We start from the raw sequence: 18,017 nt of genomic DNA on the forward strand, positions 1-18,017 counted from the left end.
CTGGCACTGGGTCCTGCTGAGACACCCCCTGTGCCTGTAGCTGACTGCTTGCCCTGCCAAGCTTCTCCTGCTTATGTGACTCTATTTCTGTATGTGTGAACACGTGAGCTGTCTAAAATTAATGGGGTTTGGCATAGTTGAAAATAGGACATTACCTATTTTTTGTAGATATGAGAAAAAGGTTTCTGTTTTGATTCACATGACACATCTGCGCTCTCTGGCTTCCTGGCAAGGCATGGTTTTCTCCTAGGAGCCACACATATGGTGCTGGTGCATATTTGTCATGTGTATCTGGGGAGAATTTTGTCACTCAGATTTTAAAAAAGAACCGGAGGGAGGGAGAAACTCCCTGTTATGAGGACCTTCAGCCTTGTGAATAGAAGATTGGGTTTGTGGAAGGACCTGTCTGTTCTGAGGAACTGTCTTGCTATGTACCCCTATTTGAGAGCCCTTCTCTGTTCATTCTTTCATTGCTTTGCTCTGTCATGCTGGAGGGATGAAAAAGCAGTTTATAGCCTTGTGTTAGGAGAACTGCAGAAAGACATAGTGTATTGAGCATGGGGCCAAATGGAAATCTTTACATTGAGGTCATAAGGATATATTTGGGCTTTGGGATGCTAATGTAAATTGATTTCTTCAGTGTTGAACCTAAAACTGATCCAAGGCCAGGAGTGTCCTTATTTCCCTAAACTTAGTTTGGGGAAAAATGGTCAGACCAGATGAGACAAGTCTCAGAAGTATTTAAAGAATAGTTAAACATTCTTTAAAGGTTTCAAAGATTATGGATCTAATATTACTATAGAATGCCTTATGAAGATTTAGGATGGTCATATCTGGACCTGCTGCCTTGGTCTAGTTTGCTGAGTTTCCAGCCTAGCCCAACCAGATGTGATCTTTGTCCTTACACCAAACGTCGCATGGAATAATTTATGAAATCAAATATAATGAGTTGGTCACAGAACCAAATTCTCCATGCCCACACAGTGAATAACCATGTTGTAATTTCGCAGACTGGGTTGGGGTGCAATTTAGAGCAGAATTTGGGTCTTGGTGTCTTGGTTGACATTTTGCTGAGAAGCTGGTCAACCTTGGGAAGTTTAGTTGCATCTGCACATTAACTCACTGCATTCTGCAGAGGCTTTAGGAGTGACATGTTTGTAAATAAATCTGTCTGTATTGTGTATAGCACAAACCGCATGCTGAACGCTGTATTGTCTTGCTGTCTTTTAATCCACTTTTTGCCTGTCCCTTGGTCTGCCCTCATAATCAAGGATCCAGATCAGCTAATCCTGCTGGTGGTAAGAAACGTTTTCCCTTTCTTGCTTTTTCACATTATTTCCTTCACATTTTTTAACTGCTAAGCTTTTAGCTTCCCTCATTCTCTCCTAACTGTAAGACTTAAAAAGCATTTTCTTGAAGTCATAAATAAAAATGTGTATGGCAGGTGATTTTGCTTTCTCCCTGTAGTCAAACATGGTGAGTGTACACTCTGATGTTGAAGCTGGCTCACTGCTGCAGCTCAAACCCCGGGGCTGAATTCTTCTCTCAGTTACTTCAGTATGTCCCTGCTGACATCAGTAAGGTGACTTTTAGATCGTGGTGCTGTGTGGAAGACTGGCACCTGTCACTTTGGGGTGGGGAGAATGGAGCCAGTACCACATACAATATTGGAGTATATTTGATTGGTTCAGAATGGCTCTGGCCAAGAAATTGGAGGGGGCAAGTAGGTTAAAATAATACATGTGCTATGGTATTGTTTATGAGACTAATAGAGTTGCATATCTTCTTAAATTAAGACAGAAGAACAGTCTTGAACTCCTACTAGTTGTAATAGTATCTGGAAATGAAATTTTTGTGAGATGTGTAGATGCATTTCAGAAAGAAATCAGCACAAATATTGGTTCAAAATGTGAGCTTGCCTGAGTATGTTCTTGCAACCTTTTCAAATATACTTTTCTTGGCTGTTTCAGCAAGTAAATTGAATGTCAGAAATTGTAACAGCAGATTTTCAGGGACTGACATACCTGAAGAAAAAAAAAAAGTCACCAATCTATTACTCTTACAGTTATTTATGATTGCCTTTAATCTAGCATTACTTAATTTTCAAGCGACTTACCAAATGAAGACTCACAGCAATAAAAAAAAGTGTTAGTCATCTCATTGAGTTAGCCAGCAAGTGTTTCAGATAGAAATATCTACTGCAGCTGGCATGTAAATATGAAGATAAATCTTGGTTAGTAGACTCTCTTGCAAACAAATGGCTTAGAAGAAATGCGAAGTTGCCATGGACTATTCAAACAGACAAGGAAAAATAAAACAGGCCAACTATTCAACTTGCTAAAAATTTTCGTCATCTGAAAAATAGCTTAGGTTTAACCAGCCAGACCTAAGTAAGCCAGCATCTCTACAAATGTGAGAGGCTCATGTGATTTACCCATTATTGTGCTGATCTGTTCAGATGTGGTGGATTTTTTTATTTTCCTTCCCTGAATTATTGCAGAAAAGCAATGCCACCACTGCAGTGTATCACAAAGCTGCCTGAGCTGCTTTGCAGCACGTGACCTGTGCCAGAAGCACTGCAGCACAGCTCTGCACACAGCCTGGTTGGTGTTGCTTTGTGAGGAGGTGAGGCAGGCTGGGAATCCCTTGCAGCTGCAGCAAGGCTGCTCCAGCACCTCCACAAGCTCTGCTAAAGCCAGCTGGGGTGTTCATACGCTGCAGTGTCTGCTTTGGGCTTGATCTCTGTGGGCAGCACAGAGTTGCTGATGTCAGTGTTCATTGTCCACAGGCTTTCCTCAGTCTTGTTGAAGGCTTGTAGGGAACACTCCCATTAGTTTTCTGAGCGATTTGGATTAAATTCTTACATAGAGCTGATTGTGTTCCAGTTTTGCTGTCAGTGTGTTTAAAATCTTGGGGGGGGGTTTAATTGTTTTTTCCTTATTTCTGGTTCTCTTCTAGCTGGTAGCCGGTCTAGTTCTCCGGGTAAGCTCTTAGGAAGCTCCTATGGTGGTGGCCTGAGCAGTGGAACATCCAGAGTCCAGGCAGTGCCATCATCCTCAGAGAAGCGCAGCAAGATTCCTCGGAGCCAGGGATGCAGTCGGGAGACGAGTCCCAACAGAATAGGCCTAGGTAAGAACAGTCACTGCAGTGACAGGCTGGCCAGCCTGCTTGAAGGAGGGGCTTTCCTGCTGATGAGGAAACTGTTCATGATACTGTTATTCTGCTGAGTTTTTCAGCTGACAAGTTAATGTGATTGTGGTTTATAGGAGAGTAATTTTAATTTTCCAGGTTGAGCTCATGGTTTCAAAGTAAGCCTAAAGATGTCATGATGTGTTTTCTGTTTGAAATTCAACATGAGCAATGTTATTAGATCAGGAAGCAGGAACAATTGTTGTGAATAACCATCACAGCAAAAAGACCTCATGTAAGCTTAGTCCTAAAATGAGTTGAGCAGTCTTCACAGTCACTTGGAATTAAGGGCAAAAAGCACCTTCTTGGATTATTTTAGAAAATTTGCATCTTAAATGGTTTGCTTCTCTCATCCTTAATATCCTGGAGCCATGTTCTTAGACCATGTTTTAGAGGTATGCATTAACTGTTCTGCTTTTGATACTCTTCTCTCAGTGACTGTTATGTAAATATTCTGTAATAGTTTCTATTTTTAAATTTTTCAGCAGACTTTTTTTTTAAGTCAGGTGAGTAAATATCATATATATAAAATTTTGTGTATCTGAGTTGAAGTGAAAAGGTATTCAATGTGCTGTCTGAACACTTTCATTTTTTAGTAGAAAATATTTTATAGGTTTGAAGCTAATGTAGAAGAACATTTTAAATGATATTAATACTAAATTGTTTTTTATGTCCAAAGGCTTCACTAGTAGATTGAAATTTATTGAAATTATAGCCTTATTGTTGGCAATTAAATTTATACCTATTGCCTTAGCAATAGTTTTATGTTTTACATTTGAGCTGCATTTTTTTTAGAGGAGGTTGTAATAAAGAAGTATTTTAGTCATTCTTTCCAGTATACTGAAATGAATTTAAAGCACCTGAGTGTATATGCCGTTATGATTCATAAAAAATACTGCATATTCATTGTGACTGCTTTTCCAAATTGTGTTCTTCTCATGTCTGATCTATGTTATGGCCTCTATATGAATACATTGTGCTTTTCTGTTCGTTGCTTTTAAAATGTAAAGCCTCCCAAATACTAGAGAGAATCGTTCTGCTATCACTGTGTAGAAGGGCATTGATTTTTAGGAGGAAGCAAAGAATGGTGGATGGTACCATGAAACATGCTTAAACTGATCATCATGTTGTGTGGTCTGATTTGAAACATTCTTGTGCACCTGTAGGGAAATTGCCTTGTGTGAAATCCTCACTCTTGGGTTGCCTGCTTTCAGGTACATTACAGGAGCCTTGAATTCTTTTGAAAGAGTAATTTGTATCTCATTTCTCTGATGTGCTCCCTGAGAACACAATCAGTGCTTGTTCTTTGAGAGTGGGAGAGAGCTCTGACATGTATCAGATGTGTGGCTTTCACCCATTTCCGCCAGGTTGATGGACACAGCCAGGGTTGAGCTGTTATGGGAACAGGAGTGTCTGACACTTTCCTGTTCAGCTGCAGAAATTCTGTCTATTTATTGGATCCTGAAAGTTGTGATACTGACCCAGATGGAGATAGCTTTTGAGCTGTCAGCTGTATACCATTATTCCATTGTATTTATTCCTTTGTAACATAGTAGCTAACAGTATTTTATGCTTTCTTATTGTGTTGCTTCAGTCTCTGTATGTCTTTGATATTTTATTTTGTTCGTTCATTTCATTAAATAGACTCCCACTCACCTTGATTCCGAATACAGAAACCATCCACTGGAGTTTTTCAGGCTCTCCTGGGGCAGTAGCAGTAATAGAGCCCTTTGCATGTGGATGCCTGTTAGGATCAGTAGCTTGCTGCTAGCTTTGATTTCCATGATGACATGACTACAGGTATCCATAAAGCAGATTCCTTCTGTGTGCTGGGAACCTTGATAAGTATGTTGTTTTCCCAGAGGCAGCACAAAAAAGCACATTCAGCCTGCTGAGGTCTTGTGGGGTCACCTATATGGCTCTGCTTGTGACACTTCAGTATTAAGCTTGCCTCTGCTGTCTGCTCAGTGAGATTGGCTAGTGATGATACCCTGTTGGGAAGGAGGAGTACAGTGCACTTAATTTTGAGCTTTTCTTTGGGCCCTTTGAAGGAGATCATCTGCTCAAACGGGTGATGTCCATTTTCCATGGATTGAAAATTATCAGCCTGAAGTTAATTCTGTTGAATGCTCTGCAGATCGTGTGGCACAGCTGGATCTGAAAGAAGTGACAGATTCAAGGTAGCCATTCTCCAGAAAGTGGTGAAGGCACAGCTGTCAGTTTCATGCAGCAGCACTCTTTCTGGTTGGGATTATGCTGTGCATGTTTATTGGAAATCTGAAGGCAGTTCTTGACTTGCCTTGACTGGGTGTTCCCCACTGCAGAGCTTTCCTTTGGCTGTTTGGCAGAATTTCAAACTCTTTAAAATGCTGGTATTGATGTAAGAAAGTCTCTGCTGATTTTTAGTCTCCACTTAAGAATCATTAGAATTCACACCCTAATGAAATACAAGTTTCTTCCAAGTGGTAGACTGGTAAACAGGGGCACTTTCATGTTCTGCTGGTGATATTTGCATCTGTTGAGTTCCACTGGCGTAAGACAGCTTAATAGTGTGTTTTAATAATGGTGTGAGCCATGTCCAAGTGCTCTGACTTTCCAGATGAAATTGGTAAAACTTAGTTGTACAGTACACATTAGAAAGTTGGAATGTTACTGAAAACAACCCGTCCTTATCCTGTCCTAGACTTTCTCACAGCAGAGCTGGCTGTGGACACACAGTCTACTTTCATGCTGCCTACTCCTCTTAATCCATTTTGCTACTCATTCACTTGATTTCTGTCCAGCTTTTGGGGGTTTAGAATTCTCAAATTGAGACTTGTGTCTGTTCTCTCTGCTTTTGCTCCCTGTGCTGCAGAGACAGGCTGTCACAGTGTGAGACACTTACTTAAATGACAACACTGCTGGCCTTTACTGCTGGCAGTGTCTAAAGGAAATAGTCTGAGTAGCTGATACAAAATCTTCTCTACACAACACAGTGGTGAAAGTGTGAGGCAGGTGCCTGGGAGTCCACAACAGACTCATCCTTCAGTTCCTTTCAATCAATTTCTTTTTCTTGATTTTCTTTTATATCCAGTAACATACAACCCTTTTATTTGACCATTAATCCTGAAGTACCCAGTGTTTGGTTTGTGCAGTCACTATTATGCTTCATGTGTAGCATTGTCCTACTGCTGTGTCCTCATGCAGTTAAAGTGCATTTTCGTCATCCTTCATGCTGCTGCTGTTAGCTGGTATGGAAGGAGAATCTATTGTGTGCATCCATCAATTTTTTTAATCATTCACATCTCTCCCTCTCTAAAGAGCCTTTACTGGTTTTAGTAGGGTTGTATTATAGAAAAGATGGGCAGATCATTTCTGCATAAGAGAAATGACTGCTTGTGCAAACCTGATGTTAAGGCTGCCATTATTTACATCTAAGCATGAGGCCCAAGAATGAGAAGTTTGCTTTTAGACAGTCTGCAATTTCAAGCCAAGTATTTGTGTGAAGAACTTTAGTGTTACTTTTACCTGTAGTTCACCTGTAAGCTTTTTCCCTTGTACATCTGAGATGCGATTATTGTACTCATGGACCCTAATTTCATCCAGTTCTTATAATTTAGTCTGTCTTATTTATTGTAAGACCATCTAATCCCGTACCATGTGACATTATGGTGATCTAATCAGCTTGGTTAATAGCTCATCTTGCATTGTCTGACATCAGAGGTCAACCATCAGAACCATTAATTCTTCTGAGAGATGCGAACTGGGTTTTGCAAAACTGGGAGGGATTTGACAAAGCAAAAATCTGGCAGAAGTCTCTATTTGAATTTTAAAGTCTAAATATGAAGGTTTCTATTTTGTTCTGTACTGTTTTGCTTGAAGGATGCTAATATATCCAGTGTATGTGAGAGCACTGAAGCACTGTAGAGGAATTTCATCTTGAGTCTAGGCTTTTAAGTTCTGTATACAAACCAATAGAGATTTATAAGAATATATATATATATTCTGAAGCATGCAAATTACATTATTTTTATAAATATGAGGATACAGTCAAAGTGTTAGCACGTTCATGTTATGCATATGTACCTCTGCTGTGTTGTCATCAAAGCTGGTAGATTAGGTTTTATTCTGTGCCTGAGAAAATTCCTTAACAGCGATTCCTGAACACTTGAAATATGCTACTGCTTTTTCAAAACAGCAAGGGAAATGCCTCTTGTCATTAAATTCTCCTGACAATTAACTGCTGGTTTTTGCCCTGAGAAAATACTGTATTCTTTGCCAGGCATAAAGCTTGCTAAATAGCTTTCTGCAAACATTTTAAAAGCACATACGGTCTCAAACATCTGCAAGCGTGTAGGGTTTTGTCAAACTAAAGAATATAGTTTAAAGCTCCCCTGAAGTGTGCATATATCTCAATCAGTATGCACATAAAACCATAAAGATAAGTTTTTAGAAATGTCTGAAGAGCAGAAGTTAGCTTCTGTTAAATATCTGAAGCTACTGTTCTATTAAAATTCAAATCACTTTTTAACCTGTCTTTCAGGTATTCAGGTTCTTAATGTTTTTCCCAGTATCTTTCATTGGAGAAAGATATCTCTGCAAGTCTATGCGTACACCTTCTTTTTTCCTTAGGATATTTGTTCAAAAAACTATGTTGTGAAAGGCAAATCTATGTAAAAATAGATTTTGGTATTATGATTACTTAAAAAAAATTTTCATCTGCTATTTTGTTCCAGAAGGGTGTTTCTTTTATAATTAAGGAAGAAATATTCCGGAAGGGTTTCTTTCAACCTCATCTGTTTTGCAACAGTAGAGCTTCCCTAAATGATTGAAGATTCCTGCTCTACTTGAATAACAAAACTTGGATTGCTTAAGAAAAAAGCAGACTGTCAGCCAGACATTAATGCTGCTGAAATTTCACATCACAAACACAGCTCAGCATGTAAGGTAGTTGGTTTGTAAAGAGCCTGAGCAAGCTGCTGCAAATTGTAATTACTAATGTAATAATTACCATAACTAACAGAAATGTGACTTGACTTTGAGCTTTCTGTCCTCATTAAACTTGTTCACCTTCTCTGAAACTCTCCATGCTGCATGCTAGCACGGAGCAGTCGTATCCCCCGACCCAGCATGAGTCAGGGGTGCAGTCGTGATACCAGCCGTGAGAGCAGTCGAGATACAAGCCCTGCTCGGGGCTTCCCTCCACTTGGTGAGTACATGTAGGTGTTGGAGCTTTAAGGGTCAATTTTTTTTTTCCTTTTTCCCTTGTGATTGCCCTTTCAAGACACTGCTAGGTGGAATGAGCTCTTTTCTGTCCTCTGGATTCCTGACACTCCCCGTTTCCAACCCCATTTTTTTTCCACCCTCTGTTTTCTTCTGCATGCTTCAATTCTGGTTTTCAGCATTTCACTGTTAGCAGGGAAATAGCTTAGTTTCAACTTTAGCAATTTTTAGTTTCATTTGAATCAGCTTGTATGGGGCTGCTGTGCTTCGCTTAATAACACTGATGGAAATCTATGGGAGGGCAAGCCTGGATTTTCTAGGTCACAGTGAAGTAGTTTTGTAGCATCATAGCCTGTTGTTGAGTGACTCTCAATTGTTTATGATTCAGTTTTCTTACAGCTAAGTATAGTTACAGTATGTAATTTCTATCCTAAATGCTCCAGTGGAGATAGCAGCTCTCTTTTTGTAGAGGTTTTACAGGACAGTCAATCATCAATTAAGTTGCATATGCTGTTTTGTAGGCAACTTTGTCAGGCAGCCTAAAACCATGGAAAGACTGAGATTTTAAAGGAGCATCATTAAAGTGCAGCTTAAGTGTACAGTACAAATAGAAAATCTCATTACACTTACCATATGCAGAAGTTTTTCTGCACAATGCTGAATACAGCAAGATAGTTAATGTTTCTGATCAAATACCATATCATATATTCAACCAAATACATTACTTGTTGTATCAAAACTTGTCATCTCAGACATGAAACACAGTTGATCTCCAGGCCCTTTTCATTTATGTAGTAGTTTAATGAAGAATGCTGTTACAGGATCTCTTTTGCACGTAGTGACAAAGTACAGTTATATGATGTAGTGTGTAAATGGAACGTAGCATTAATTAATATTGGAGAAACTTTTGGGTTCAAAGACTTCATTATATTGAGCTATAAAATAATCTGTTTACATTAATATCTCAACTTTTGGTGAAAAGTGGAAGGAGTTCACCCTCACATTCATAACTTGGTTCATAGCTCTTTAAGATAAATAGATTAAATTTTTATTGATTTAATGAAGCTGATTTCATACCAGAGCTAGAAAAAGACAGTAGATCCACAACTGTATCTTATTTTTATGGTTAACCTGCCTAGCTTCAATTTTGGATGAAGCTTTTTTCCTCCAGCCAGAGTATATAAGCAGGCTGGATTTCAGTGTTAACTCGTCAGTGTTTTATGTCACTGTGCTGTGTTTTGTTTATTTTATTGAAAATACAGTAGTTGAAGTCTTGAGCCCTTATTTTGAAAAGCAAATGCAGTGTATTAGAACCATGGTTGGTGTGAGCTTTGTAGACTCCCACCAGTGCTGAGTACAACTCTTACACTGACTGTAAAATCTTAGTTACAGATGTGTTTTAACAAACTGTGAGGAGAATGTCTTCTCATTTTAGTTCATGATATTTATTTACCTGAAGAGTAATGCATTTCTAGAAATACATTGTTATTAGGTCATAAAGGTTATGTGGGGAGGAAATATCAATGTAACAACAGTAACCCAATGTAGTTGTTATCCTATTACCTTTTTCTTGTGTTTTCATTGAAATACTTTAAGCTCAAATACATTCATGAACTTGTTAATTATGTAGTGTGTAATTCATATCAAAGAAATTTTTATATGTCAATTTAAGCCAAAACAGTGTGGTTCTCTTACAGTATTTTTAGAACCCAGTTAATCTTGCAATAATGCAAAGGTAATTTAATCCTGCTGTGCATGGTCTGGTTTTGCTTATAAAGATTAACTTGTATATTTGTGAATTGTACTCAGAGTAGCTGTATGTAAATGACAAGGTTCTTGCATTTAAGGGTATTCTGGTCAGAGTCAGCACTGACATCCTTACCTTGTAAATGTTGGTTTGCAGCTTGTTTTGGGGCTGCTGTGCAGGTGTGCATGTCTGTGTATCAAGAGTCCTGCTTCCTAAGTTAGTAAAAACACTCAAAAGTGAGTCTATACTCAGCCTCTTTGCAGAGACTTGGGGTTTTTTTATTTTTTAGTTATTCTTTTTTCTCCCTGGGCCTTGGTCTTGCCCAGTGGTGTCCGCAGGGGCACAGTCGATGGCTTGGGAGAAAGCAGTTGTGACCTACGAACCTTAATTGTGAGATTCAGTCCATAGTCCTGCACTGATCATGCAAATCTTTCATGAGTTTACTTATGATGTCAGTGGGATTGTTCTCTTGAATAAGTGCATGTGTTCTCCATGGTCAAAGATCACATTGCATATTCTGTATAGCTTTTACTGAAGTTCTCCAAGTTAAAAAGACCACAAAATTTTATTTTTCTCACTTTGCTGATTGCTATTTCATTATATTAGTATTTGTGTTTATGAATACTTTGCCTTAAACAGAAGACACTCTGCTGCACACTTATGTGCATAATTGACAAAGCCTATTTGTATTGTAAGGTGATTCTGCTTTATTTTTTCAGTTTCTTGACAGTACTAGTTATGATGCTAAAGCAACAAGGCCTTCAGTGAGTCTGTGGTGATGAATTGCTTAAATGAACAGTTGGTTTCTTGGGTCAGTTGCTTTGAGCTGGTGAGCATGTCATTGCTAGACATAGGGAAAACTTCTTTAGAAAGACAAAATTTCTGTAATTTGGAAATGACTGGGCCCATTTTTCATTTACTTTCGTAAAGAACTTACTCGTATGCTGAATCCAAGAACTGAAAACCTCTCCAAAGGCATTTTGTGATTGATGTGCTGCTAACAACTGGGAATTGGGAGCTATATTTGGCTTAGGCTCCTCTGCTACTGTGTGTGCTCCGTTGCTTTTAACAATTTGTATACATGTGTCGTTCTGGATAGGTGTGTGATGTGCATATTCTTGTTAGCTGTGCATGTACATACTGAGGTTCAAGAAACATGTATGCAAAATTTGTTAAAAGCAAGAGACCTTTGGAAGTAGCAACACCTGCAATATGTGTGTACGTGTGTTTACTTGGAAAAGAAACCAACCCGAGGACCTCTGCAGTGGTTGGTGACCTCCCTGTATGACTCTTTCTACTTATGTGGTTACGCATTCTCTTTGTTAACGTTGGTTTTATTATGCATAGGCTAGAATGTTGTGGAAAAATACCTGCAAGCACAATTCGTAACCATTCCTCATGGCTTCACTTTGGGGTTTAGATCAGACACATCTAAACCCTTCTCTGTAGTTACGTGCTCCACGTTCTCGTGACGGCTGCCTGCCAGACCTGCGGGCCTGGAACGTGGCTGATGTGCATCAGGGTGTTTTTGCTGAGCTGCACCCGGTGTGGGACTGCTCCAAATGAGTTTTGTCATGCATCGTGTTTATGCTCACGAGGGGAAGGGGGAAGCTACAGGTGGAGGCGTCGCTGTGGGGCTTGCACTGTACCTGTTACGCATCCACATACAACGCCATTCCCTGTCACTATGAAACACCCTTGCTGGTAGCGGTCACACGCATCCCCTTTGGATTGTGGCGTTTTCTGTCTCAGGTTCAGTGTGTGTTAATCCTGTGGGTGTTGCCATTCCTTCTACTTGCAGCTTCTCGACGTCATTCCAGGTCCACTAGTGCTCTCTCCACTGCTGATTCTGTTGGGCAGTCAGGTGAACAAGCGCTAACTGCATGAATCCGCTTCTTATACGTAGTCTTGTTTTACACCATCTTAACATTTGCCATCGTGTGCATCAGCCAGCACTCGGCATGTGCTTCTCACCACTGCGGGGCTTTCTGTTCTGGTTTTGTTCAACGTGGCTTTTTGTTTTGAGTTTCATTTATTGGATGTTTTTAATTTTATGTATTTTAGGAACATTGTGAACAGTGTTTAAACAAAGGGTGATCCAGGGCTTTCTCAATTCTCCTGTAAATTGGATCAGTTGTGCAGCATGGGCTAAATCCTGACTGATGCAGAATACTTGCAAATTCTGTTTCCTCTTTAGCAATGTAGCACTTTCCAGTGCCTAGGAGTCCCAATGGGTTTCACCCCATTTATTACTAAATATTTTGGACTCCTGTCTCTGTTAATGAAAGTTCTTTGTGGGATCCCCTCTAAAATACACAAGAGCAGCAAAAATTAAGCACCTGATGAGCTTTCAAGATGAACTTTGGAGCATAACACATGCTGATCCATCGTTCATGTAATTCTGAAGGCCTTGTCCAAAGTACATGGAAGTTTCTGAAAAAAAAAAAAAAAATCCCTTAATTTCACTGGGCTTTGCATGAGGTGACTGAGGGTTACATGTAATGAGAATGCAGATTCCAGTTGCTTCTGTCCCACCACTGTACTGGATTTGCAGTTATAGAGAACCCATAATTCCTTTTGAAATAAGGATGTTTTACTGGGAATCTTAAAAAGAATTGAATGAGGGCTGTTAGCTTTGGGACAACAGAGACTTAATTGTGGGGACAAAGATAATGTAGAAGATGAGGGCTTCAGTGTTTCCTTGGAGGCTAAAATTGTGCAAGGAATTTACTGAAAATTATTTAGTTAACACCCTTCAAATAGGGAGTGAGAAATACTCTGTTTCTCATGAGTCTACTTAAATGGCTACTATTTAGCTAAAACACAAAACATTTCTCGACAGAAATTATGCAAGCTGATTTGACTGGTATTTTTCAAATAACGATTTGAATTTGTATTTAACCAAAATAATTAAAAATACCTAAAATAGCTCAGTTGTAATACAGATTTAAGCTTTGTTTGCTTTTGGCTTCCTGAGATAGTCACTTCATGTGTGGCTCCTGTGGTTTGGTACAAAGCATAATCAAATTTTGTATGGTTACCTGTGTACTACAGAAGGCCAAAATCTTCTGAAAAATGGCAAAAAAATAGGATTAATAATGGTTTTTGCAAATTTTCACCAAGTTTGTAGCAAGTATAATGAATCTAGCCAGGGAGACAAGGGAATGTGGCCAGAGCATAATCCACAGATTTCTTGCCCAGTAAGATTGGGCTTGGCTGTACTGGTTATTCCTGGAGCCAGATGTGTTCCCAGCCCCACATCAGAGGTACATTGAGGTCTCTCCTATGGTCTTATTTCTGCACCTAAGTATGGCAGCAGTGTCTTGGGGAGAAGCCCAGACTAACCTGGGTGTTGTGAATTTAAAAATCACTGAACAAAGTGGTTTAGAAGATTTCTGATAGCCATTGAGATAGAAGCCAGCATGCCACACTGTACTTAATGTGTTGAAAAAGCTCAGTTTCGTTTCTTTATGCTGGGCATTTAAACTGATCTACAATTGAATTACTTTGTCATTTTGTTCTTCATTAAAAAAAAAACCCAAAACAACTATCTTCCCTTTTCTAATGTTCTAAATTTATTTGAAAACAAATGACAGTGGTATTTTTCATGCTATGTAGTTTCAAAAGTTAAAGCCAAATTCTCATCTCAGTAACACTTGAGTAATGTAATTGAGTTGGATTTAAATACAAAACCAAGACCAGAATTTACCGCAACATTTACAGCCCTTGTACTGTACCAGATCTCATTTACACTTAGGAAAATGCTTGTCTTCTGTACAGCTTTATAGTGTATATATTTCTGTAGTGGTGACTTTAGTTTCAATCAGACCTAATGCATTATCATCTCTGTGCTTCTGTTAAGGGTGCACAGATTTTTCCATTTTAGGAATAAAGCACTATTCCATCTTCATATTTGAAGTGATTCTTCAACCCAAGTGCATTAAAAAAGGGGATAGTAATAACACATACAACTTTTATTTCTTTGTGAAATGTCATGATTTGATTACTTTTTGGCAGTAGTTCTAAGAAGTTTGTTTATTTTTTTTTCCTTTGTAATGTGTTTTGTAGAAAATGTGCTTTTGTTGTAAATCAGAAATGTCTTGTCTGGGTATGTAACTCTAAGAAACATTAAATTTTGACAGATATCACTTCTGTTTGAAGTAAATACTAGTCTGCAGGGGGTTTTTTCTTTTCAAAATATTTCAGATTTTAAAAATCTTCCCTGTTTCCCCACAGTAGCTTAATCTCGAATAAAGCTTTGTAATTAGGACAGTAGAACTGGCCGACTTCAATCTCTGATTTAAATTATGCATGTCAGTGTGAGCTAATCCCTGAAAGATTTTTCAGTGCAGTAGGTTCATAAAGAAGAAAGCAATGAAATTTTGTGATATGCAGTTTTTTTCCCCAAAAACACATTAAGCTGCTGAATACCATGTTTGGCCTCAGTTTTGAGCAAATCTGTGATACAGTTCAGCAGTATTTTTCCACTGTTAAATTAAAATTAAAAGACCTGTGTGACTTGACCTCTCTCTCCTGCTGCTTGATGTGGATCAGCTGAAGGTCTCTTAGATGGGTTCATGCAGCTTGATCCATGCTCCACTGAATTTGCTGGCAAAACTCCTGTTGGCATGTGTGGGTACAGGGACAGAGGTGTAACCATATGTTCCAGGAGGGATATTCTAAGTCCTTCATGAGCAAACACAAGCCCACAATGAAAGAAAAACTTGGAATGTCATACCCAATCTTTCTGCTTGTGGACCAGAGCCAGGATCCCAGTATCTGGTATCTGATCTGCCCCCCTCTGGAGGGAGGGCTGCAAGAACCTGGCCTGTGATACTTAAGTTACTGATTCTGTCATATCTCTGCTAGTAGACCTTTCTGCATTTGGCTTTGCTAAAGAAACTAATTTCAGTAACTTTTTTGGTAGACTGGGCAAATGATAAAGTAAACTAATTGATGTTAGGAGTGTAAGTAGGCATTTTAGACTCAATGCCATTGCTTTGGATGCTACTGAGAGCTTTGCCATCAAATTCAAAGGGAAAAAATTGATATTGTCTACTCAAAACCAGTTTTGATATAGAGCTCTGGAATTTAAACTGCTTCTCAAGAGCAGTACTAAACAGAAATTGGAGTCACTTCACAAGTGAGTTATAACTTTATTTTTATACCGTAAAGGTGTAGGAATATATTTCACTGGTTAATCAAGCCTTGAGACATAAAATAGGCTAATCTGGTGCTGCTAGTCTCACATCCCTGCCTGAGAGAAAAGGCTGCAGGATAGATGAGTGCTCGGGTACTTACATGTTCTGACACTGGGCATGGTGCTGTCTCTCTGAAGTTAATGAGAGGCTTTCTCTTGATTTCTGAGACTGCCAGATTGGGATGGGCATGTCTGTCTCTGATATTAAAATAAAATTTTGAGACAACTGAGTAAAAAGAAAAGAGATACCCTGATTCCCAGCTTAAAATAAATAAATGCAAAGTTGCCCTAAGGATCCAAAATTGCCTCTTAACACCCAACAAACAGTAGTTTATTTCTCAGCCTTATGGCAGACTCTCTGGAGCTCTGGGTAAAAGGGTGTTTAATGGAAAAGCACTGTAAGTTCCCAGAGTCCGTGGGGAGAACTGCTCGGGCACCTGATCAGGATTCCAAATGAATGTGAATTCATTTAACAATCCCTTTCACTGTTGTCTTTTGTGCAGACCGGTTTGGACTCGGACAGCCAGGCAGGATGCCTGCTTCCGTGAATGCCATGCGAGTCCTGAGCACCAGCACAGATCTGGAGGCTGCTGTGGCCGATGCACTGGTAAGAGGAAAAATACAAAATGCTTCCAACACCGGAAAGTGGCTTAAAGTTACCTGTACGTATGTTCTCCTCTTTCTAAATAGCTTTGTTCTGATGGTGCCGGTGGCTGATGCTGTAGAGTTAGCTTCTGCTGTTTTCACCTTGGGTATACTGGCAGCAGTATGTTTTTCCTGATTCATGTCAGTTCTCTGCAGCTGTTGTCAGACAGACTGCCGTGGCTTGGTGCTACAGCTGCAGGGTGGGTTGAATCAGCTGTTTGCCTTTCACTTGGCTGGCAGAGGATGTGCACAGCACTGTGACGGTGCTCGGCACTCACGGGGTTGGAGATTTCCATCAGTCCTATTACCTGCATGAAGATTTTGTCAGAAAAACAGTGTTCTGTGTTAGTGTTAATTTCTGATCAGGTTTCAGCAAGAAATGAGAACTTCACAAGTTTCTGCCCTGTGTTATTTGCACCTGGGTAGATACTCAGAGAGCTCATAACTTGGCATGCATGGAATCTGTGCTATCTCATGCACTTAAGTTGTAAGTTGAAGTGTATTTGTCTAGTTTGTTGCTAATACTTTCAAACATTCACTGCTTTTCCTAGTAAATTTTATGTCACTTTAAAAAATGTTATTGTCCTGTATAATCTTATTGTACTATGGTATCTCTTGGCTAGAACCCAGAAAGTGTCTTCTGCTCTTCAGAACACACATGTTAAGCCTTTGTATGTACCTCAAATATTTGGGGGAGAGAGGATGTGTAGAGGCAGGAGAAATTATTGTAGCGTGTTAGCTGGGTACCCATGGGTCTTCTCCAGCTCTAAACCTGAACGAGGGAAGGATTTCCTGATGTATCTTGAGACAGATCTCTCAGAATCTGTCTCAGGTGCATTTTAAGGAGGATGAACTATGTCACCAGTGTTTGTGGTAGATGACCTTTCTCCATTTCATAGTTCACTTTCCCCAAGGATGGCTAATATTTTCCTTTTTATGTCTGATTATCACCCAGCTCATGGCACCTATTAGAGTACTTCTGGAAAAATTGCCCCTTTTACAAAATTTACCTTTCAAAACAAAGAGAGTATTTGTGAACAAAGAAAGGAAGAGCAGTATATAATGGATGCCACTATTGCATTTAGTGGGCTGAATCACTAGTGAGCATTTTTATTACCAAATGTAACAGCTTGTGAGCCAATTTCTGCTCTCAGCACCTCAAATTTGCTACCAGAGCAGTTCAGGACATAATTACAGACAATGGTTTGCCTGTGTGAATGAAATCAGGCTTCATCCCTGCATGTGAGCAGCTGCTGAATGCAGGTTTCTTAAGGGAGGAGAGTGTCACAGTGTTTCAATTGACTGCTGAGCCCTAAGATTTCTTTGGGTGTGACTTAATCTTCAGCTAGATTTACACAGTGCTCTTTTAAATATTCTGTCTTTGAAGTTAAATAACACTAAACTGAAATGTTAAAATTTTGAAGGATTGAACACTTAAAAGGGAAATACTTAAGCCTAGCTGCAAGCTAGCTGGTGCTGCTGACTTGGTTGATCAATCTGACTTTGTATGGCTTCAGGAGATGCAACGCAGTCTTGTTGGTCCATTCTTTCCCATCACCCCAGTTTTCTCTTTTTCTTCATTGCCTTCTGACAACAGGCAATTTACAAAGCCTGTGCAGGCTCCTTTTGAGAGAGTGTTGTGATGCCAGCTTTTACCCAGTAGCTTTGTTTTCAGAGAATTGTCTTTTCCATGTAGTAAGAAAAAAGAACTTCTCCAAAGAGGGTTTCAGCCAAATTCTCAATTGAAACAAAACATGGTGGGTCATTCTGTGACCTCTACTCCCTCTGTACAATTCCAGTTGCATCCACTTTTTCTGTTTGAGCTGGACTTGGCCTAAACCCACGGTGTCTATACTGGGAATCAGTGCTCGGATCTGTCAGAAGAGCTCAAAGGGTGATGGAAACTTTGCTGTTAAGTAAGGCCTTTAAGCCAGTGGTGCCAACCAGGGGGTCTTAAAAGAAGCTAATCTTCAAAACAGTGTGGTGTAAGAACTGTGGGTTGAAAGAGAACTTGGCAAGTGAAGTTGATTAAAT

General features: G+C 39.5%; 1 protein-coding gene across 40 annotated transcripts in view; it reads left to right on the forward strand.

Annotated features, from left to right (window-relative positions):
- The window catches only part of CLASP1 (cytoplasmic linker associated protein 1), a 161,106-nt gene that overhangs the window by 90,370 nt on the left and 52,719 nt on the right, over positions 1 to 18,017 (forward strand). For 12 of the 40 annotated variants that reach the window (XM_042041449.1, XM_042041451.1, XM_042041463.1 and 9 more), the window contains 6 exons: positions 1,272 to 1,298; positions 2,959 to 3,129; positions 3,675 to 3,695; positions 8,270 to 8,377; positions 11,940 to 12,002; positions 15,842 to 15,945. In XM_042041449.1, the coding sequence (XP_041897383.1) occupies positions 1,272 to 1,298; positions 2,959 to 3,129; positions 3,675 to 3,695; positions 8,270 to 8,377; positions 11,940 to 12,002; positions 15,842 to 15,945 (494 nt within the window). The remainder of the gene's footprint in view (positions 1 to 1,271; positions 1,299 to 2,958; positions 3,130 to 3,674; positions 3,696 to 8,269; positions 8,378 to 11,939; positions 12,003 to 15,841; positions 15,946 to 18,017) is intronic. The other 28 variants (XM_042041458.1, XM_042041488.1, XM_042041461.1 and 25 more) reach the window with 9 other exon arrangements.

This window comes from Corvus kubaryi, unplaced genomic scaffold (assembly GCF_017639235.1).
Source record: "Corvus kubaryi isolate FWS band 111438036 unplaced genomic scaffold, C.kubaryi_AGA036_p1.0 37396, whole genome shotgun sequence".
NCBI lineage: Eukaryota > Metazoa > Chordata > Aves > Passeriformes > Corvidae > Corvus > Corvus kubaryi.